Source organism: Tachysurus fulvidraco, chromosome 19 (genome assembly GCF_022655615.1).
Source record: "Tachysurus fulvidraco isolate hzauxx_2018 chromosome 19, HZAU_PFXX_2.0, whole genome shotgun sequence".
In the NCBI taxonomy this organism is placed as follows: Eukaryota; Metazoa; Chordata; class Actinopteri; order Siluriformes; family Bagridae; genus Tachysurus; species Tachysurus fulvidraco.
In genome coordinates this window covers 18,212,368-18,235,965 of record NC_062536.1, presented here as the reverse complement: position 1 = coordinate 18,235,965, position 23,598 = coordinate 18,212,368, and the positions used below count along the sequence as shown (strand labels likewise).

At 41.7% G+C, this 23,598-nt stretch overlaps 2 protein-coding genes across 3 annotated transcripts; one reads left to right on the top strand and one right to left on the bottom strand.

Moving 5' to 3' along the window:
* The first annotated feature begins 703 nt into the window (after positions 1-703).
* Positions 704-4,233, top strand: pmch (pro-melanin-concentrating hormone). The gene is made up of 3 exons (XM_027160384.2): positions 704-971; positions 2,174-2,345; positions 4,095-4,233. Exons 1-3 carry the CDS (start codon positions 729-731, stop codon positions 4,136-4,138), a joined length of 459 nt encoding a protein of 152 aa, XP_027016185.1. The 5' UTR covers positions 704-728; the 3' UTR covers positions 4,139-4,233.
* Positions 4,234-4,240: 7 nt separating this feature from the next.
* On the bottom strand, positions 4,241-23,598 carry LOC113651586 (PARP1 binding protein). 2 transcript variants are annotated; one of them, XM_027160382.2, is made up of 11 exons: positions 23,442-23,598; positions 23,129-23,293; positions 20,285-20,518; positions 20,088-20,201; positions 17,692-17,862; positions 16,880-17,034; positions 10,860-11,037; positions 10,004-10,185; positions 9,105-9,186; positions 5,353-5,551; positions 4,241-4,884 (listed from the first exon to the last, which is right to left on the bottom strand). In XM_027160382.2, the coding sequence occupies exons 2-11, from the start codon at positions 23,276-23,278 to the stop codon at positions 4,562-4,564; spliced, it is 1,788 nt and encodes a 595-aa protein (XP_027016183.1). In that variant the 5' UTR covers positions 23,279-23,293; positions 23,442-23,598; the 3' UTR covers positions 4,241-4,561. The 2 variants fall into 2 exon arrangements, with proteins under 2 accessions (XP_027016183.1, XP_027016184.1); XM_027160383.2 differs by lacking the exons at positions 20,088-20,201; positions 20,285-20,518.

The window sequence follows — 23,598 nt, the reverse complement described above, 5'->3', positions numbered from 1 at the left end:
TTCAATAACTATTATTTATGTTCTATTTCTTTCCCCCAATGCAATAGCTTCATTGATATTAATATGAAATACCCCGAGGCTTTCCTATGAACCGAAGACCAGAGAAGCATTTTAATGTCAATGCATCTTCGCTTAGATATTTAGAGCTTCTTCGAGGTATCACAGAAAATCATGTGCAATCATTTTTCCAGCCCTTTTGGTATCAAAGTGCAATCTGCTATAAACTAACAAGTCATTCGGTTTGAAAAGTGCAAGATTATAGTACATTATATAATGGAAAGAGTATTTTTCCCTGATATAATCCAGGGACATTGTGCTGCATCTCATTCCTTTCGCAGCATGTGGTTTTGTCAGCCTTTTCTATCACTACCTTAAGACTTCATCCAGAAGGTGCCACCGGTGCAGGACCCTTGACCCACATTGTGAGACCGAAGAACTTGCTGTGACGTGGAATAAAAGAAAATGGTTGGAAAGGTACATTCTATTTTTAAAAAGAAATGGAAAGCAAGAAAATAATCCCACCATTCACAAAGACGAATGGTGTTTACAATGGCAGAATATAATCGCTTGAATGCACGGCTTTTCTGTTCCGTGGTGGGTTATAACATCACCTTTTGAGACACAACAACAGACAGATTTTCTTTTATCAGTTTGAAAGATATAAAAGGCTGGTGGCAAGCATTGGTTTTGTGGTTTAGAGCAATCTGGTGCAAGCAAATTCAGTCATCATGATCAACTCATCCTTACTCATTCTTGCACTTGCGCTCAACCTATTTGTTCGCTCATCAACCTTAGCTTTGCCTGCGAGTAGAATCAAAGATGACTCAGCAAACCAAGATAGCTTTAATTCTGTGATGGACGAAGATGCAGTGAATGTAGCAGGACCTGGTGATTCTTCCCCAAGGAGATTCCCTCTTGTAGAGAGAAGGCTGGCTGATGAAGATGGCACTAAGAGGATCTTTATCCTTTCAGTAAGTGCTGTGTCTAAAGGTATTGCCCAATATGTTAGAAGAATTGGTTTCCTCAAGGGGTTTGTAGATGGTTAAAGCTGTTTAGGGTTTTTTTTTATTGGGAACTCCTGAAATAATAAAAATATATATATATATCTGTATGTTGGTAGCCTAGTGGTTAAGGTATTGGGCTACCAATCGGAAGGTTGTGAGTTCGATTCCTGCTGCCACTGCTGTAAAAATGTAAGTCACTCTGGATAAGAGTGTCTGCTAAATACTTTAAATGTAAATCTGTATTATCTTTAATACTCGTTCACACAGGGAAACACTACATAACCCTTTAGGATGCTAGAAGGATGGCAAAGAAAGCAAACGTTTCAATAGTTTTAGGAGAAATCTAGGTTCCTCAGCGGCTTGCTTATTAATGCTTACAGCTTCAACGTTTCGGAAGACATTTTATTATGGAATTTCCTTAATATACAGTAAGCACTCTTTTGACCGAGAACATAGATTTTGCAATAGTTCTAGCAGACATTCAAGGGGTCATATTTGCCTGCTTTCGGAGTTAAAACACAGCAGTTTAAGGCGCTGTCTTTATACACAGCTTTCCTTAAAAGATGTTACCGGTAAATATTGTCGAAGCTTCTACTTTCTTCAGCTTCATTTACACGTGTATTTGTGGATAAATTGAGACATTTAGCCAATAGGTGTATCTTTGGCTGAACTTCTCAGGCGTGTGTAGTGGCCTGGAATAGCTTCCTCTCTTCTGGGTGATCATGCTGAAGTAGTTATCAGAGCAATTGAAGGAACAATCGAAAGGAAGGAGAAATACAGCTACAGCTACAGTATATGGTGGGAAACTGTGGCCTGCGAATCAACAGACACACTGTGATTTTTTTTAAGAAGGGGGGAAAAGTGAGACATGGGAAACTTTGGTGTAATTTGAACCAATTCTTCCATGTGGGGTTCCATACTCAACACTAGACATCAGAACACTTCAGGAGCTCTTGGGTGTGTGCCGTTCAAATTATCTTTAAACATCTCCAGGTGTAGGTTGAAGGGAAAAAAGACTCAGGCTTTCTTCCATACAACAGATCCCTAAAGAGGAAACAGTGGTTTGTGTTTAGTTTTGTGAATGAGATTGCTTGTGTAAGGTGGTCAGCAGAGAAGGTCATCGGCCCACAGACGCCGCTTGGTAATTGTCAATGATCTGTTTCACTCAGGATTTGGGATCAAAAGGGGCTTCTTGGAGTGACGCAAGCTCTGGTTTTGGACGAGCATTTCCCGTGCTATCACCATGGAGAATTGACCGCGCTCTTGCTGCAACTCAGAAGAATGAGTGGCACAATGCAGATGATCTCATCCCCATGGCCAAGAGAAACACGGACAATAAGAGTAAGTCGTCTCTTTTTCTCTCTTTTGTTTTTTTTTTGTTTTTTGTTCTGCGTCATTGACTAATGCAATACTAGAACATGGCCCGGCGCCCGACTTGGCTGCACATGCTGTGTGGTGATGTGTTTCGTCAAGCGAGTGTCTCTTTCCTGTCATTTTGATTCATTTAAAGGAAGGAAAAGATGGGATTTCAAAGTTTTGACAGTTCTCATGACATTGATCCTTTCCAGAGTCTGAATCGGTGCAGTCATCCAAATGCAGTTTCTCACTTTCCTTAATTAAGATTACAATAGCCTAACCCGAGCACGATTCTCACAGAATGCATGATGCTTTGGGGTGGTCTACTGCACTTAATAAACATTTCTGTGTGAATATGAGCTCAGTCTGGGACTAAGAAGATGCACACAGAGCTCACGAGTTCGAGTTAAATCTCAATCCTGACCTTGCTATAGCCAGACATACTTTGGGGAACCTAAGAATGGCCTTTCACCCATACGCAAAATGCCAAACATTAGCCAATCACAGTGACACTAGCCAACCGTGGGCATCTGTGAACTTGGCTATACAGAAGACAGTAGATATCCTTTTTCTATCATTTGAGTGCTTAGCAACACTGAACAGAAGTTTGAAAAGATTCTGTTGCTTCATGCATCTTTGAGGAAGCACAAGCTAGCTTTTACGCTTAATGTTTGGTAGCTGATGTGAGAAAGAGGACAGCTTGTGGGTGAGAGTTGGTCGATTACAATGTTGGAAGATAAAGAAAAGAAAAGCACTTAAAGGTGGGGTCTCCGATGTTTGAAAGCCAATGTTGACATAAAATCCCCAAAACAAACACGCCCCTAACCCAAATGGGTCCCACCCCTGTATCGATAGCTCCGCCCACACATACATACGTTACCCAGGCAACTAATGGAAAGAAATGTGTCTTTATCACAGCTGAAGGGAAGAACAATACGATTGTAGATAAACAAACAAGCAAAAATGCCACACAAGCATAATCATGTAAAGGACAAAGGCATATATTAGTTCTGTGTAACAAAGCAAAACCAACGTTACTCACCTATCGAGAAGGAAAAAAGCGCCTCGGCGTCTTAAGTAAAGTCGGCCACATATTCACAGGTCGGAGTTTCCCGAGTCGATAACTCCTGAGCTAAACGCTGTTACTACACAAAACGCGGTTGTAGCTGCCTCTCTACATTACTACGATAGAAAAGAGGTATTATTTGTGTAGTAACAGCGTTTAGCTCAGGAGTTATTGACTCGGGAAACTCCAACCTGTGAATATGTGGCCGACTTCCTGCTCCTTCAGTTCTCTCCAGCACTGGAAAGCTGATCCTATATTAACACGTCCTACTTCTTGTCCTTATCGTAAGTCTTTCTTCTCTTTCTTTCTTTTTACCCTCCATGTCGATGTTAAAACCGCTTTCTGCTAATGTTACACTGTACACATTCTCCGCCGCATATTGACAAGCCCCGCCCCTTTCTGCTTTGGCTACACGTTTGTTTTGATTTTTGTGTATTATTCGGCCCGACTCAGTTTTCTGAAGCATTTCTCAAAAATCGGAGACCCTGCCTTTAAAATGATCGTATTGATCTACTTATTGTAACGGGTAATTGAAGAAATATAGGCTTTTTTTTCCCTTGGTAAATGCTTAATAACATAAAAACCAACAAGGATTATTAGTTTTATTCAAATGTTGCCTGTTATTTAAGTGACGTCCTTCTTAAACCTTATTCTTTGCTTCTATTTAGTGCTTTGGTGCATGATCGGGAGGGTGTACCGTCCCTGCTGGTAGGCTTGAAGATGGAAGATGGGAAAAACACAGCCACGACTTACCTTATGACTCGATCTGGTCATATTCATCCAAATATATTCACAGAACCAAAATAAAAAGGTCAACAGTCAAATAAAACTTTATTAAAACCAGAAATGATATACTTGTGTGATTAAAAATAAACAGAACAATGAAATGCAATGAAATTGTGCAATGATTGATGACCAGATCATAAAAATGGAACACATAAATTAAAGGTTTTCAGTGCATTGATAAAATACTCAACCTCATTAGAGGGGTTTAAGGTTTAAGCAGGAAGCGATCGTAGAAGTCTACACACGGATGTCTAACGTTCTAATTTATACTCGTTACTCATTCAGATGAAGGACGTGATTACAGAGGACATGCGGTGTCACGATGAAACATAGCATATAAGCTTCGAAATCATAGCCGGAAAAAGCTTGTAAGCTTGCCCTGACCTGCAATGAGCTTCTTTCTAGCTATGGTGCTGCTCTTCTTCCCTGGCCCTGAGCTACAAGCTTTGGCAGGAGGTCTCTTCTGGGGCGGCTGGTTCTCATCACCTCCTTGTTCCACACTCTCTCTGTTTGACAGCTTCCTCTTAGAAGTTTTGGTGATGGTTTGGAGTTCTGCCACTTCTTTCCTTGAAACACCTGTCCGGATCGGGCCGTTGGTGCTGCGCTGCTCCAGGGCTGGTTTGGTCCCTGATCCACGCATGGCTTGAATTGCTGCCTGTTGATCTACCTCGTCTGAAGAACATGCGTAAATAAGGAGGGAAATAAAATAAATTAATGAAAAAAAAAATTGCCGGGGGGGGGGATTGTGAAACTGCTGACGTTAGACATGCGGTTTAACAGGCAGTATGTTTATTTTACAGAGCTGAAGCTCGACATTTGTCATGTACTGCAGTCGAGTTCTCACACAGAACATGAAGTTTTTTTTTTTTTTTTTACAGCACAAGCGAGACCAGCCAGTTTTTATGGAAGGGGAATCATTTAAAAGGTTGATCTTAAGTACCAGTCCCTGAGCAGGAATTAGGCAGAGATTGAGGCTTTGGCTCAGGAGGTGAGCCCGGGCACGATGCCGACAGCGTGGCGTCAGAGGCACCTGGAACACGCTCATCTGTGTGCGCTTGTGGTGTGTGAGACCCCCATAAACCATGTGTGAAACTTATGAACTACACAAAAAGGACTGGAGCTCATCTTGGAAGGGAGTACCTTGTTTTTTGCATTTGTCCGCAGGGTTGCACTCGTGCTCAGGGGGTGCGTTAACAGCTGAGGGGACCGTCGTCTTAGGAGCTGGATGAACGCAGGTCGGGAGCTGACTCGTGCTGGGAAAGTCTAGCACCCGAATTAGAGGCTCACCATCATCCACGTACGTGCAGGCAAACTGTGATCGGATGCCCCTCTCCCTTACCTGCAAGAACAAACAGGGCTCGGAGATTAGACAGCCGAGAGATAGAGAGATATACCGAGCCGGAGATACAGAGGCCAAGTCAGAGAACAGACTGCTTTTGAAACCTCAAAAGGCTAAAGAGAAATGCTGATCCAACACTGTTGTGTCGGTTTGATCCACGCCTGCTTGGGATTAGCAGGACTACAGAGTGTTCTGAGCCAACGGTCATCAAACAAACATAAAAAAAAATAAAAAAATAAAAGTTAGGTGGGAAAAGCTAGGCTTGGAAAGAGATAGCAGATCAAAGAGCTTTTTCAAAGTGATTTCTTAAAAGACCGAAAACAACCGAGAGGCTTAGCACAGACGAGCAGGCTTCCCTGGATGCATGCTAATAGCGGGAACCCTGAACGCTCAGGAATGCAAAACGTATAGGTTTATAGATCATCATATTATAGAGCAAACTTGAACTAGTAATTAATTATAGCTCTTAACCTTTATATGTTCAAACTACAGAAGAACAAGGAACCAAATGTGGATGTCTTTCTGAAAGCTTATCATTGTTATCATTATTGGCAAAGGAAAACTGTTTCATTTAACTCTCAGCCATGTTGATAGGATGTCATAGGCTGGACTCCAGGGAGTTTCTCTTTTTCCCCCCAATCAGATGTTGGACACTTTGAGTTACAAGCTTTAACTGAATATTCATTCATTGATTCATTTTCTACCGCTTATCCGAACTTCTCGGGTCACGGGGAGCCTGTGCCTATCTCAGGCGTCATCGGGCATCGAGGCAGGATACACCCTGGACGGAGTGCCAACCCATCACAGGGCACACACACACTCTCATTCACACACACACTACGGACAATTTTCCAGAGATGCCAATCAACCTACCATGCATGTCTTTGGACCGGGGGAGAAAACCGGAGTACCCGGAGGAAACCCCCGAGGCACGGGGAGAACATGCAAACTCCACACACACAAGGTGGAGGTGGGAATCGAACCCCCGACCCTGGAGGTGTGAGGCAAGCTGAATATTTTATATCTAATTAAAATTTAGATTTAATATTTAACTGAAGATCCTTGTGTAAATTTTTTGCTTTTTTATTGTTCATGTAACTACAACTGAACATTCAAATGCCCAAACTAGTATTTTGTACATGTATGACGTCCGTGATGTAGAAGTTCATGCAGCACACAGTGTAAATCGTTATCCTTCAAAAGTTTTATCCAAGAAAACCCCCCAGGCTTTGGATCGAAAGCAGTGCAGAGAGCTCTGCTTTCCTCTCATCGTCCTAACTGATGTCAGTCTGGATACAAACCGCGATGGTGCAGCGATCGGATAAAGTCGATCGGCAGACTACAGGAAGCAATAACCTTTTTAAGTTTCCTCCTTGTTAGTCAGGTTATGTGAGCGATACGATATCTTCAAAGTGAAGACGTGAAAGCGAAATGGATGCGGAAAAGCTTCCGCTCGCCGAGTTCAGGAAGCAGCGAGCTACCTAGGGACCATTACCGCTCACGCACAGGAAGAGTGGAGGCAGCTAAAGTGACATCTGCTAGCACAATCAAATAAAGACGCCAGTTTACAAAACGTCTTTAGCATACGTGCCCAAGGAGAAATGTTTATCTCTTCGAAGAAATGATTAATTCTAAAATATTAAAACGTGCACACTTTCACACATAAAGCCTTTTTAAGATCCTCATGCACATGTCGTTTGATCGGCCTTGCATTTTATCTGTATATTAAAAGGCAGGGTCTCCGATGTTTGAAAGCCAATGTTGACATTTGAAATCACCAAAACAAACACGCCCCTAACCCAGACGGGTCCCACCCCTGTATCGATAGCTCCGCCCACACATACATACGTAACCCAGGCAACTAATGGAAAGAAATGTGTGTTTATCACAGCTGAAGGGAAGAACAATACGATTGTAGATAAACAAACAAGCAAAAATGCCACACAAGCATAATCATGTAAAGGACAAGGCATATATTAGTTCTGTGTAACAAAGCAAAACCAACGTTACTCACCTATCGAGAAGGAAAAAAGCGCCTCGGCGTCTTAAGTAAAGTCGGCCACATATTCACAGGTCGGAGTTTCCCCGAGTCAATAACTCCTGAGCTAAACGCTGTTACTACACAAAACGCGGTTGTAGCTGCCTCTCTACATTACTACGATAGAAAAGAGGTGTTATTTGTGTAGTAACAGCGTTTAGCTCAGGAGTTATTGACTCGGGAAACTCCAACCTGTGAATATGTGGCCGACTTCCTGCTCCTTCAGTTCTCTCCAGCGCTGGAAAGCTGATCCTATATTAACACGTCCTACTTCTTGCCTTATCGTAAGCCTTTCTTTCTTTGTTTTTATCCTCCATGTCAATGTTAAAACCGCTTTCTTCTAATGTCACACATGCGCACTGAACACTCTCTCCGCCCATATTGACAAGCCCCGCCCCTTTCTGCTCATTGGCTACACGTTTGTTTTGATTTTTGTTTAGTTTGTCGTCCCGACACAGTTTTCTGAAGCGTTTCTCAAATATCAGAGACCCTAACTTTAATGTTTTATTTATTATTAGAACTAAAAGCACTAATAGTAAAAACATCATGAATTTAGCACCTGTCGTGGGAAACAGGAGCCGTGAAGACTTAATGTGCTTTCAGACCTATTACTGCAATTTTTTACTCCAGTCTAAAAAACAGCTTTAGCTTCACAATGCATGCAATTAAAATAAATAAATAAATAAATAAACAAACAAACAAAACAAAAAAATGAGCTGAGAATTAAATCATTAATTCTATTTAAATAAGAAAAACGTCACTTTTGTATAGAAGCAATTCTGCAAATTAAAAAAAATAATTAATTAATTAAAATAAAAAACAGGCTTATATGAATTCTCTTGTACGAATACATTATTGTTTCTATTGTAACAGCGTAATATCCAGAATAAACTGTATCGATTATTTTATTAATGACAAACAAAAAAACAAAAGTGCAGTCATTTAGAACATACATTGTGTCTCCTTGCAAAAAAGCTATGTTTAAAATTTATGGAAGGAGTCTCCAGTGTCAGTGTTTTCTAACCGTCAGAGGTAAAGCTGTAATCTTTGACCTTATGTTTGTTGGTAAAACAACAGTAATTGTTTTTATTTGGTTCCAAATCTCCAGACATTTCTACAGGTTTACATCTCTGTCCTTTGGCTCAGGTTTAGCAGTAAAACAAACCCACATACTACCATACTAAAAGAGATGGTGACGCCGAGTGAAACCCTGGTTTGTTCTTGTTCTCTGTGCAAACACACTAAACTCTGTAGATGCCAGCGAATGATATAATGCTGATTTATTTACACGGCTGAATTTTACACAAAAAATTAGCGACTGCTTTGGAATGCTACTGTAGCTGTACCACACATGGACAAACATTATTAGTATAGCAACCAGTTTAAGGACCACCTCCTGATGACTTTAGAGTAAAGCACCTGGTGACTTGTGAACGTGGCTTTAAGCGGTCAGGATAAAGGCTCGTGACGTAAATCAGTGCCGGGTTTCGTGACACGGTTCTGACGCCTCTTTACCTTAGACTTTACGTGCTCTTGCTGGCTCTGGACGCGATTGCGCAGGGGCTTTGGAGAGAGTCCTGTGGGAAGTTCTGGAGATCTGCAGGCATACAAATGAAAGAATGCAGAAGAGAGATGATGATGAATATATTGTCGTTCTGCCAGTTCCTAATTTTCCGTTTTCACCTTCAACGTCAGACTTAAACAGAATGCATCTTATTTTATGACTATCACAAAAATCAGACTCAATTCATGACTAAATATTGACTTGCATCTACGCATCAGTCAATAGAATAAGAAATAGGAAGGAGCTGTTGCAACGTTTCCAACCTGCAATTATTTTCTCCTTGTTTAATTTAACGGTATTGTCGATTTAGGTCGCTAGTAAACAAGCGATACGCTAGGTGGACATCAGAGGCGCAGAACACAAGGGAAAAAAATAAATAAATAAAAAAAAAATATACAGTTGCATTTAGTAGGGTGCCAAAACTTTTACACTGCCAGGTTTTTGACATTCACGCATGTCTGAATGCACAGAAACAACTGATATTTCTTTTTTTTTTTGAGAAATATTTATAAACGAGGAGTAAAGAGCATGTTTTCAACTGAAAAGAAAATAAACTTATTTAACAGCATTTTAGAGATTTTGTATTTTATATGAGGGAAAAAGTTCCATTGGTTGGTCAAGTGCTGTTAAAAGTAAAAACACAAATCGTCACATTAATAGCAAGAAAGAAAAAAGAAACCATATTTTATACATTATATATATATATATAAAAACACATATATATACACACACACACACACATACATAATATATTTAGATAGATATATTAGTAGTCAAATCAAATTTATGTACAATTTTGTGCTTGAATAAAGTAAAGCTTGTGCATCGTGTATTAGTCAGCAGAACATACTTGTAGAGTGTAAGGAGACACAAAGGCTCTGCTTCGTTCAGAGCGATCTGATCATCGGTGAGCAGTTCTGCTTTGTTCCTGCAGGGCGGCGCCAGAGCTTCTTCATCCAACACCGTGATCAGGACTTTAACAGTTTCTCTGCCTGCATAAGCAGTGGCGTGGTTGATGGCGTACATTCTGGGCTTTAAAGGGATCAGATTACATGAGACATAAACATGAAACTGTACTACCAAATTGGTATATGATCACGTACCTAAACTGCTTCACAATTGGACTGCTTCACAATTGGAATCATAATACTGATTATTTGACAAGCATAAACGCAAAACATTGACCTGGTATATTTCATCTTAAAAGTTAGGGTCTCCCATGTTTGAGAAATGCTTCAGGAAACTGGGTCGGGACGACAAACGAAACAAAAATCAAAACAAACGTGTAGCCAATGAGCAGAAAGGGGCGTGTCTTATCAATATGGGTAATGTAGCAATGTAGAGACGCAGCTACAACCGTGTTTTGCTAGTAACAGCGTTTAGCTCAGGAGTTATTTACTCGGGAAACTCGAATCTGTGAATATTCGCTTTCTTTCTTTGTTTTTATCCTCCATGTCAATGTTAAAACCGCTTTCTGCTGATGTCACACATGTGCACTGAATACTCTCTCTGCCACATATTGACAAGCCCCGCCCCTTTCTGCTCATTGGCTACACGGTTGTTTTGATTTTTGTTTTGTTTGTCGTCCCGACTCAGTTTTCTGAAGCATTTCTCAAACAAAAATCGGAGACCCCACCTTTAAGGGTGGAAAAATCTTTGCACTCGAAGTATCTGAAATGCATCAACATTGAGAAAATCATCTTTACCCTGGCTGGACTGATCCCTGTACCACAAGCAGACTCGTTCTGAAGGTTGTGGATATGTTGGATTCTCTCCTTGAGCTCCTCCACCGTGTCTTCTACAGTAGTGTACACCGGACCAGCGCTACTGAGACCCTTCAGGAGGCTTGCTCGAATGCTGGACACGATCCTGCCTCCAGCAACACTACAAGGTGATGGAAAGGAACAAGCAAATAAACAAACAAACAGTCTTAAAATTACTGGCTGCATGAAAACTGAACTAAAACACAATCCCAATTGTCCTCTAAACAGCTGGGAAAAAAAAAAAAATGTTATCCTACAAACATCATTTTATCTCATTATAGTATTTCTTCTCCAAAGCATGGAAAGGTTATTGGCACCCCAATAAGAATATTTTCCCATTATTATAAAGGCCAAAAAAAAAAAAAAAAAAAAAGTTGTGCATGGGACTTAAAAACATTCATACTTGAACCTGGAGGATCCAAATTCTGACCAATTCCCCCATTTCATGCAGTCACTCTTTACCGATCCTACACCTGAATAAATTCTGGCCAAATCACACCAATTCCTGCAGGCACTCTTTTTCCCACCCACACCAAACAAAAGATTTGACCAAGACTAAACCAATCCCGCCTTCTTGTAGTCTGCCCAAAAGTTAGACAAATCCCTTCCACTTTGAGAAAAAGCTTGACCAATCCTGCCCAAATCCCTCAGCAAGTTTGCCCAATTCTGACCACACCTACCGACACTTTCATTAACCCCATCATACGTTTGGGACAAGTAAAACTTTCCTTCTACAGTAAGTTTGACGAATCCTGAACTCACATCATTTTCTGATGCATTTAGCTGCTAGAATTTCTCTAAAAATTAATGCATTTGTAATTTTAAATCACGACCCAACCGCTACAGATAAATGACCGAATTTCAGCACTACATGGGACTGCACACACACAACATACATGTTTTCAAGTTAATAAACACATCCTTTACTCGTCTTACACACTTCATGTATAAACACTTGCTCAAAAAAGTAAAAAAGGTGCCCCCTCGACCAGGAGGGTCCCAGTCTCGACATGTTTACATTTACAGCATTTGGGAGACACGATTATCCAGAGCGAGTTGCATTCATCTCGACTGATCAGTTGGCTCGGTATGGACAGCCTGGTGGTGCTGGGATTTGAACTCATGACCTTGTGATCAGTAGGTCAGCATTCTACCTCTGCTCTGATATGCAAACGTATGGCCATACGTTTACAGCATTTGGCAGACGCCCTTATCCAGAGCGACGTACAGAAGTGCTTAAGTCTCTGTCATTGGCTACATTAACTCTGGTTCACTAGGTTAAATACATAAGATACCACGAGTCTAAAAAATATAAAGGAAGGAAGTGCTAGTTGAAGTGTTAATAAGGTCTTCAAACGTCGTTAATAGCCAGGGACTCAACTGTCCAGACCCCTAGGGGAAATCATTCAACAAAAAAATCGTGTTATATACTTACCTTTACCCTAAGAGATGGTGGAACCGGTCAAGCAGGGCTGGTACTGTAGATCTGAGGGTGCGGGGGTGCAGTGTCAGATCTACCAGCATTGCTCGACTGGTTCCATATATACAGTCAAATATCAACAATTCATTCATTCTTTCTTTCACCAGAGAGAGTTTTATCCTGTCTTGTGATGGTCACATAGTATTTCAATTCTGGGAGTGTGAATACACCCTGCGAGAGAGGATGGGAGGCTGTCCATCACACTGCACCATGCAGACACACATCCATACATTCACGCTTTAGCAAAGGCAGTTCAAACCCTGCCATGTTATTAGGAGGTGAAGAGAACCCGGAGAAACCCACACGAAACTAGGACAGGCATGCTGGGGGTCCTGGAGCTGTTGTACAATAAAAGGTTTTACCAAGATGCTCTATAGTAGCACCCTTCAGGAGAGTTGCCCTAATGCTGGACCTTGTCCTGACTCCAGCAGCAATACGAGGGAAAGAAAAAGGAAAGATTAAAAAAAAGAAGAGAAAAAGAAGCACTGAACCTGTTGACACCAGTACGGAACAGGTGATGTGGTGGGAAAAAAAAGGGAAGAGAAGAAAACCAACGCCCCGTCTAATACGAGAGGTTAGCATGAGAGCAGCGATATAACAGGGCAAGGCATACATGCCTGCGTGAACGTATTAGCGAATGTAAACATTGGGGAGAAGCCGGGAAACGAGCCGGCCCAAATCCCTGACCCAGCTTTTGTGCGAGGGAATTACAGTAACAGAATCATCTGGGAAAACAGATGTTGGACGTACGAGAGGCCCTGATCCAGCAAGAAGGGCTGTTTGTGTGTGGTAATACAGTACTCCATGAGGTGCAGCGGGGAAAATCTAGGAGGGTCAAAGGCTGATGAAAGAACTCTTTTTGGCTCGAGACGAATCATACTATCTTCTGGGAGAAGCCCCGAAGCTGTGAAAGGAAACTGCAGGTTCAAGGCACTTGCTTCTCGAGCACAATGATGCACTCTTTAAACCTCCGCGAGATCAGAGTTATGTCGTATTCGGGAAAGCATCCTATGGCAGGTTTTTTTTGAAGTAGGCACAATCAGGGAAATATTTCCAAGTATGACGTCTAATCAGCCATCAAACCACGGAATTGCCTTTTACTTTTTAGGCTTTGATATCCCACAGATAAACATGCTCGAGCAATTCGAAAGTTGGGAAAAGGAGGAAAATAGATTTGCAGATAAATAGTGCAGGCGATAAGGATTTTTGATAAGGTGAAGGGAACACGGGCTTTGCAGTATGTTCAGATTAAATCAAAAGATCTGCACAGAAAATCAAAGGCTTTAATTACAGAGTTAATGTCAGGTGAGGTCATGGCTTACGCGGCGCATGGTTTGGACGCACGCATCGGTTGATTACAGCTGAGGACAAGGCAAACAGTGCAAGGTCAAACATGCCGTGCTAGAACGTTCTGTGAGGACGAGGAATAATATCACTTTATATAACAAGTATACTTGTTCGCGAAATGATTGGCAACCCAATAAACGTTTCGGATTTTACGGTGCTGATTTTGCGTTTCTTGTTCTTGAAAGAACTTCATCTTTTACAGTATACAGTGTAGTATTTTCACACAGGCATCGACCACGACCCTGATCCCGATGAACCCACAGAGATAACGGCCCTGAACGTACATCCAAAATCGATCACAGGAATGCTTCCTGAAGTTCAATATGTTAGTCAGAAGATTTGCTCATTTTCAATACGCAAGGTTAAGCTTTCCTGGATGGTGACTGACTGATAAACTATGATTGTTTTCATAGCGCTAGTTATCTCAGGGCTCTCAAGTTTTGAAGATGGGCAAGAGTGACATTTCCACCCCCCCCCCAAAAAAAAATTGTTTCACCAGGATCACTGACCACATTTTAACCAAATACAAAGTATTTGTTCAATTTCCATTTATTAATGTGTGTGTGTTTGTGTGAGTGTTTGAGAGAGAGAGAGAGAGAGAGAGAGAGAGAGAGATTATGACTGGTTTATTGTAAGTGTTTGTTGCCTTTTTGAACCATTTGTAATGTTGCTCCCATTTAACAGTTCAGCACAAGCCCAGACATTTTTAGGGACATGATTGAGGACAATGTCCCGCCCAGAGACAAGCTTTTTCGTGTTGAGGTTTTGTTCAAACCGACCATCGAAATTATCCTCTCTAATGAATGTTTTTTTTTTTTTTGCATTTGTTGTTGGGTTAAATCTTACCCAGATACAATAGTGCTATTTTCTGATTGGCTGTTGTGTAGCCTCTGTTTTTTGATTGGCTGATAAGTGTCAAGCTCGATTAAGAACTCCAGAGGAGACGCGATTGATTCCTGCCCGTTTCCATAGAGACAGCGGTGCGGACTGATACATTTTGGGCGCCTCGGCTTATTTAAATATATGATAAATAGTCAAAAAGTTTTTCTGTGTGAGAAATACGATGTGTGGCAGGAGTGCAAATGTGTGATACTTGACAGCCCTGTTATCTAAAGCGCTCATTTATACAAGAATTGAGAAAAAAAAAGGTGCAAAACTCTTTCAGGTCATGAAGGTTCTACATAACCTTTCTCCATTCCACATCTGATTCTTATCCTTCTTAAAAAAAAGTGAATTTTATCAGTTTCTTTTAACAACTGCTTTCTTTTTGCTTCTGTTCTTCATGATGCTGAACAATACTGAACTCATCCCAGAAATCCAGCTGGTCTCGATCGGCTTTACGACCCTTTATGCGTGTAGATCTGATTGCTTACATCTACGACATGCCCCTAGTATCCAGCTCTATTCCTCAGAACAGGAAAGGTGCTGCTGTGCATCAATGCTGAATAATCATCTCACAGAACCAGGATGTGTGCAGAACCAGAGCGTGTGCGACGTTATAAAAATAAATAAATAAAAATCCAGCTCTGGCAATCTTTCTGGATCTGAATCTGGGTTTAGACCAGGTCATAGCATTTACATTTACAGCATTTAGCAGACACCCTTATCCAGAGTGACTTACAACTGAGCAACTGAGGGTTAAGGGCCTTGCTCAGGGGCCCAGCAGTGGCAGCTTGGTGGACCTGGGGTTAGAACCCATGACCTTCCGATCAGTAGCCCAACACCTTAACCACTTAGCTACCACTCCCCTAGCATGGCATGGAACATGCTGAAAAGTATACCATAATTTTACAAAACAATTTTAGATTCTTCATAAACTACTCGATCCAGCTTTCGAACATTTCCAGGGTTTATTCAAATGTCAATTAAACCCTAATTGATGGTTAAGGGTCTTGATTAAGGGCCCAGGAGTTACAGCTTGGTGGTCCTGGGACTGAACCTTCTCATCAGTAGTCATCTTCAACCACTAAGCTACCACTTCCCTACTCCTGCAACACCTTTAGATCAAACATGAGAGAAACTTTTAATAAAAATCAGTGAGTGTGACCATGGAATGTTTGTTTGCGATGATGGAAACAGATTGGCTGGAAGAGTTCAGAAATTTGTTTTCCGCAGAATACAAAAAGTCCCAATAACCTCAATTCAACAGTAGTTCTGGTAAACATCTAGTTGATGAGAGAAACATCTAGTTGATGAGAGAAAAGCCAGTTTGTACGAGTTAGCCACTGTTTAAAACCATAGTGAGCAGAAAAGCGTCTCAAAAACATGTGGAATCTTGAGGTGGATGGACTACAAACAGCGTTAGACCATATCAAGTTCTCAAAGGAACTTAGCTGAAGTGCCCCTTTCCCACCGAGGCAGTTTGAGTGCAGGTTCGAAGCCTAATTTAGAACTAGCTCTTTCTTTTTCGACACTCAAAGCACCAGCTCTGAACCAGGAAAAGTGGTCCTTAAGTAGCACCAAAACGTTGCTGGTCTAGACTTAAGAACCGCTTGCGTCAGGAGCTGTGGGCGGGGCTACTGTTAGCACATTTGATAACGTACCTTAAGTATACTGATGTTTAATACACTTTTACTTTACAGCAATATGATCAGTTATCAGCACACATGATAGTAGGTAGCTACATGCTAAGGCTAACTTTTTCTGTGTTACTGATAAAATAACGTTATGTACTTTATCGATTACAACCTCCGTTTATACAGATTACAGGGAGCCGCACGTACACGTTGGATTCGCCGCGTTTGGGTGTTAATGTAGGTTCACAAAGCCATGAGCATTAACAGTAAAGCAACATCCGCCATTGTTGTTGTGTTTGTTGCTGCGCTAAAGTTGCTGTGTAACGTGACACGTATACAGTGACGTCACACTCGGCTCTGTGATGCTCTCTAACCGATGGAAAGGCAAACCGGTTCTTAGAAGGTTCACCAGTGGAAACAACTTTGAACCAGCACCAGCACGAGCTCTGAACCAGCACCCGGTTCTTTCTGGTGGAAAAGGGGTAAAAAAGACAAGGTGACTTCTGGCTGACCTGATGATCACATGGGTAGAGGTGTTCCTAATAAACTGCATAGTAGCTCTTTCTGTAACAAGAAGTATATATGAGGAACTCAATGACTAGAAAGAGAAAAGGTAATACCTGGGGTTGGGGGTTTCTCCCAGGATCTCCTCGAGCTGGTCCATGAAATGGACAAACAGAGACAAACCCTTTAAATGCTTCCTTAAAGGGTCAGATTCTGGAGGGGCGTAGCCTTTTCCTCCCAGCTCTATCGCCCGGATAAATGAAGTCGCAGCCTGGAAAATCAAGAGGTGGCCGTTAGGAGTACATCACATCTCTGGAACCTCAAATAGTTCATGTAGTGTGCACGTTGAACGTCTTTGTCATATCTCACTCCACAGTGGTGTTAATATGAAGCTCTAGACACTCGAGAATTAGTCGGAGTTTCATCGTCACTATTTCTATTTTTTTTCTACAATTCTAGAGCGAAATATTCTTAGAAAAGATCCAGAAAGACAATTTTTTTCCCCACACATATGTTTGTATCTTCAGAGTAACTGTTGATATCAAACCCATTTCTGCTCTCTGAGATGCTCGGAGTGTTTGTTCATCTAAATAAGCAGCTCAGATTTATCTTCAGCATTTAAATTCAGTGTAAGATTATAAACAGAGGGAAAAAACACCCGTCTAAAGCTCACTGAAAAAACAACAGAGTCCTGATTTATTTTAGATCAGACTGCGTTAAATATTCAAATGATTGAACACCAATATGGATGGATGGATGGAGTCTATGATGCTAGTTAAAAGTGATAACATGAAGCAAAAACAACCATTTCTAACTCTAAGCCTTTTTTTTTTTTTTAAATCCTTCATTAATTGCTAAACCAAGGTTCCTGGACTGGAACCTTGAAGTCAGCTCGGTGTATTTGCAATAAATTCAGTGACATATTTACCAGAAATAGAGACGTGGAGCGTTCACGGGCCGCGTGTTTGAGGTCAGTGAACGCTGTGTGCCCGAGACAGCGGTTAGGGGTGTTTAAAGTGTGTGTGAGGGCCAAATCGTCCTTCGTGTTCACCAGCATACACAGATACGAGCAAAAGAGCCTCCGTACTGCTCGCTGCACCTGCGGGAAGAGGAAGGAAGCGTGTGAATAAGCAACAGAGGAACACAATGCACCAAATATCATGGATGTGGATTCGGGTTTAAAACCAGATGTGGCTATGGCCTAAACCTGAAGGATCCTTCGATACAAGAAGAAAGACCTGATGTGTTGAACTGATGCATGAGGCATTTTGGTAAGCTTTCTTTAAAAAAAAAAAAAAAAGAGAGAGAGAGAAGGAAATAAAATGGGAGCAAGTATTTACTGCCCTGGTGTCAGTAGAAGCATCTGTAGCTACAATTCCAGCTGCAAGCCTTCTCAAAAATGGTCTCCATCAGCTTTGCACATCTGGATCCTGATTTTTTTTTTTTTTGCCCCAATCGTATTGCCAAAATTGCTAAAGCTCTGTCAGATTCTCAGTCAGACTGACGTCCGAGCTCGGACTGAGTCATTCAGGTAGATTAGAGCTCTATGAGAAAGTGTGACTTCAGCACGAAAGTATTTTATCCCGAAAAAGTCGCAGTGTTCTTACAGGGAAGGAACAGAAAAGTAAGTAGCGATGTTATTTTACGACGGTGTCAGTTAATATTTTATGATGGTGTCAGACTGCATTAGCCTGTAAGCATATAGTATATCTGAGGAGGGTTCTTCTCCCCCCTCCCCCCTTCTCTCCTGCTCCTGGTGCCTTCAGAAACCTCGTCAGTTTCAGTATTACAGAAGCAAATCCCAACATCTAGCCTCATAAATCCGTGGCTGACAGCTGGGGAAAAAAAAAAGACTTTCTCTGTATTACACGCTCACTACAGTACGTGCAGCAGGATCAGTAACTGAATTCAGATTTCTGTCTTAAAACCAAGCGATGTAACGTGATGCTCTCGTTAATGACGATCCAGACACGATACGAGTCGGGGACACGGGTAGAGAAAAAGAAGGTCTCGGTAGATTTAAATCTGCTTTTAATATGGATATGAAAGCACGTTGGAAGAAGTCGCGATTTCCAATTAGTCAGGATTTCACAAGAGCAGACGTTAGAGCGCAATATGCAATTTTTCAAAACGGCAAATATTTTGAAAAGAGCGGATTTTCCACAGATTCGGCTTGAAACGCGTGGCGGGACGTCATCAGAACAGATTCGATCAAATCCTTCTTCCAGTCACGTGTGGAACACGAGAACAGCTCGAATAGAAAGTCTTTACATCTGTGTCTTCAATGCTAGGAGTTAAAAGCAAAATCCTGTGCTTGGATTTCACCCAACAAATAAATAAATAAATAAATAAATAAATAAATAAAAACAAATAAATAAATAAATTCTCTCAAAGAAAACTGTGTTGGATGTTGTGATGCGATGCATTTTATTCCTCTTATAGCACAGCGCTTTAATATCAATTTCTATTAAAGGTGCGGTGCACGACGTTTTGAAAGCCAATGTTGACATTTGAAATCACCAAAACAGACACGCCCCTAACCCAAATGGGTGTCACCCCTGTTTTGGTAGCTCCGCCCCACACATACATACGTAACCCAGGCAACGACTATGGCGGAACCTGCTGGGGCAGCTGGCTAAAGGGGGTATTGTTTTATCAGTAAATGAACTCAATAAGTAATACTATGGTAATACAGATGTGTTTTTGTAGTACTGCGTGTTGCACCGTGAAAGGTTTAGCTCCGCTTCACGCGGAAGTCGTTCAGTTCTCTCCAGCGCTGGAAAGCTGATCCTATATTAACACGGGTCTTCTTGCCTTATCGTAAGCCTTTCTTCGCTTTTCGTTTTTATCTTCCATGTCAATGTTTCAATCGCTTTCTGCTAATGTCACACATGCGCACTGAACACTCTCTCCGCCGCATATTGACAAGACACGCCCCTTTCTGCTCATTGGCTACACGTTTTTGTTTGTCGGCCCGACTCAGCTTTCTGAAGCATTTCTCAAACATTGTGCACCCCACCTTTAATGCGCCCATGCTAAAATGTTGTTGTTTCTATATTTACAGGGTGCTTCATGGTGTCTCCAGTGTCTGACCTCAAATAACTGTGGGTTTTTTCGTCGTATTCGTTTTATAAAAGGGGGGGGGGGGGGGGGACGAAGGCTTGTTTATAGCTACTATAATGGAGAATCAGTGAGAACAGGAAGTGGCTTGTTTTATATAAAGCACGATGCTTCATGTGGAATCAGTACACACTGAGTATCGATTACTTCTGTTAGATTTTTGTTGACATGTCGCTTTAAAAACTCTTTCTCCAAGACCATCACCTGTGCGCTGCAGGTTCTAACCCGGTTCGATGGGGTCACCGGAACCAGATGGATCGTCTCTGCTTCTCCTGCGTCCTCCGTGCTGCTGCACATCAGGAACTCGAACATCTGTGTCTAGGTGTGAAAAACAATACCTAGGATTTAAACACGGTCCGACTTAAAGCAGTCAGAACCCCGAACTGCCCGGAGGCACTCACTGCGGTCAGGGGATACTCAGGGTCCTCATCCAGCTTCAGCCCCTCGTACATGTTATAGACATCAATCAGATCCACCGTGTTGGTGCGCTTCAGAAAGCTCTGGTACTCTTTCCGGATGAGCTCATAATTCTCAGGGAGCGGGGAGCTGTCACGGGACAGGTGGAGCTTGTCCAGAAGCAAGCATTTCCAAGCCTCCAGCACGTCACTCAAAGCCACACCGAACTCTCCTTTTTCCTAGAGTAAAACCAGAGGCATGCTTTTGTCACATGGAAGGACACTACAGGCCAAGAAACGGAAAATCTTACAGTAACACACACTGCATTTAAAAAGAGCTCTCTGGGAATATGAAGGCGAAGTCATAGGGCAACGAGGGGAAAATATCATCATCATCATCATCTTCAGCCTTTCGTGATCGTATCCTCGTGTCATCCGCATTATTAATAACGGATTGAGGAAAGAAAAACAAAACAAAACAGGATGATAAACTCATCGAAACAAAAATGTGTAAAGACGTGTTCCTGGTTGCACGGACTATCAGAATCGGTCACTTTTATTTAAATAAATAAATAAAAAAAATCCTGCTTGTTTTTCTTCCAGCTTCACAAATCTTTAAACACTAAACAGAAGGGCCCAAAAATATTTAACAATAACAGCACATCATTTTTATCCGGGGGAAAAAAAAAAAAGAGAGATATAATTTAAGCTTGATAGTTACACCAGTACAAAATAAAAAACTAGGACAAAAGATGTATTTATGGCCAAATGTGTGTTGAGTTAAGCATGATGAGCTGGTAGCTACAAACTTCCAAACCTCTTCAGCGATTGGGCAAGTTTTCATTCCGGGCTGACGTACTTCTCAAATGAACTTCTGATTGCCAGCCGTTGTTGATTTGGGCTCTTGAGCTCTTATTGATCAGCTGTTATTTCTCAAGGGAAGCGGTTTGACCCTAGAAATACCTCACGTTATCCAGCTGTGCTGTGTGGTGTCACCTCTGATTTGTTTGCTTATTTTATTTCGACGATTTAAGCACTTCATGTAGATTTTGTGTATTTGTTTACTTCCTGCTCTATTTTCAACCTGAAGGTTAGAAACGGAGATGTTTCTATTGGCTGTTCAGTGAAGTAGGGAAGCTTTCCGCTAGATCGCGGAGCTTCCTGTAGAGATTGGTGTTCATTCGGCTACAAGAACGTTAGTGAGATCAGACACTGAGGCCTTTTTTTTTTTTTAGCTCATCCCGAAGGTGTTCGGTGGGGTCGAGGGACAGGGATCTGTGCAGGACACGCAAATTATTTACTTCACTCGGCAGACGCCTTTCTCCAGAGTGACTTACAATTATCTCATTTATACTCAGCAATTATGGGGTTAAGGGCCTTGCTCAAGAGCCCAGCAGTGGCAGCTTTGTGGTCCTGGGTTTCCAATTCACAACCTTCTAATCATTAGCCCAATGAAATAACCACTGAGTTACCACTTCCAACTGTGCAACCTAGGACGTTCCGGGTACATGCATTAACCCCGACTGCCAGTGTTCTATTAGAGGCAGCCATGCTGTGGTGTCTCCTATGGTTTTACTGTTCTCTAGTGTCAGTCGTTTTAAAGGAAGTCATCACAGCATCACTGGCTATTTTCAAAGAATGGTTGAAGACCTACTAATTCATGAAACACTTCAACTAGCACTTCCTTCCCTGTTTGTTGTATGTGTGCATTTTATATAATTAATTACTTACTGACTTTAATTAATTAAATCATGGTATCTTAAGTCTGTAGCCTAGTGAACCCGAGTGCATGCATTCGATGATATAAATTTAAGCACTTTTGTAGGCTGCTCTGGATAAGGGCATCTGCCAAACACTGTAAATGCTGTAAGGTGAACGTCAGTGCTGTAATGCAAGTGTTCACACTGCAGTGTAAGTGTTGTGTCTGTGCTGTAAAGTAAGTGACTTTAGCGTCAGCGCTGTAATGTTGGTTTCAAAGCTATAATGCTAACGTTGTAACGTAAGTGGCGGCTCTGTATCGTAAAGTGGCAGTGAAAATATGCAAGTGTCAGTGCTGGAATTTAATTTGTCAGTGCTGTAATGCCAGTTTCAATTATTGTATGAGTAAATGAGTAATTGTCGGTGTTGTAATTTAATGTGTCAGTGCCATAATGTAAGCCTCAGCGCTGCAGTGTCAGTACTGTAATGCAAGTGTCAGCACTGTAATGTAAGCGTCAGCACTACAGTGTCAGTACTGTAATGCAAGTGTCAGTACTTTTAATGCAAGTGTCAGCACTGCAGTGTCAGTACTGTAATGTAAGTGTCAGTACTACAGTGTCAGTACTGTAATGCAAGTGTTAGCACTGCAGTGTCAGCACTGTAATGTAAGTGTCAGCACTACAGTGTCAGTACTGTAATGTAAGTGTCAGCACTGCAGTGTCAGCACTGTAATGTAAGTGTCAGCACTACAGTGTCAGTACTGTAATGCAAGTGTCAGCACTACAGTGTCAGCACTGTAATGTAAGTGTCAGCACTGCAGTGTCAGTACTGTAATGCAAGTGTCAGCACTGCAGTGTCAGCACTGTAATGTAAGTGTCAGCACTACAGTGTCAGTACTGTAATGCAAGTGTCAGTACTGTAATGTAAGTGTCAGCACTACAGTGTCAGCACTGTAATGTAGGTGTCAGTACTACAGTGTCAGTACTGTAATGTAAGTGTCAGTAATGTAATGTGTCAGTACTGTAATGTAAGTGTCAGCACTGTAATGTAAATGTCAGTACTACAGTGTCAGTACTGTAATGTAAGTGTCAGCACTGCAGTGTCAGTACTGTAATGTCCTGAACTGGTTGAACATCATCATGTTGCTGTTACCTGCTTATGGACCTCAGCAACAGCCAGCTGGAGGACCATCAGCATGCTGTCTGCTCCATGTATTGTAGTTCTCTCCGAGTCCAAAACTCGGTGACACTCTCTTCTAAAAACTCTGATTAGTGCCTTCAGGTCCAACTGGTAGATCCCCATTGTCCTGAATTAAACCTGTAAGACAAACAGATGATCAGGTAACGGATCTAACACTACAGGAACACTACAGGATCTAACACTACAGGATCTAACACTACAGACATCACACACCAGATGAGAAAGTGAACCACATTAACTAAACTGCGAGGGGAAACAAACTTACCAACAGCTCAGAAGGGAGATTTAAGGTCTGGTCCTTAATGTTATGATTTCCAACCTGAATGCAGTCTGAAAATTTAAATCGACATGAAAACACAAATCAGCCAATCACGTTAAATCACGTGACTTTAGCCACGCCCCCAGGACAAACTCGGCATCTG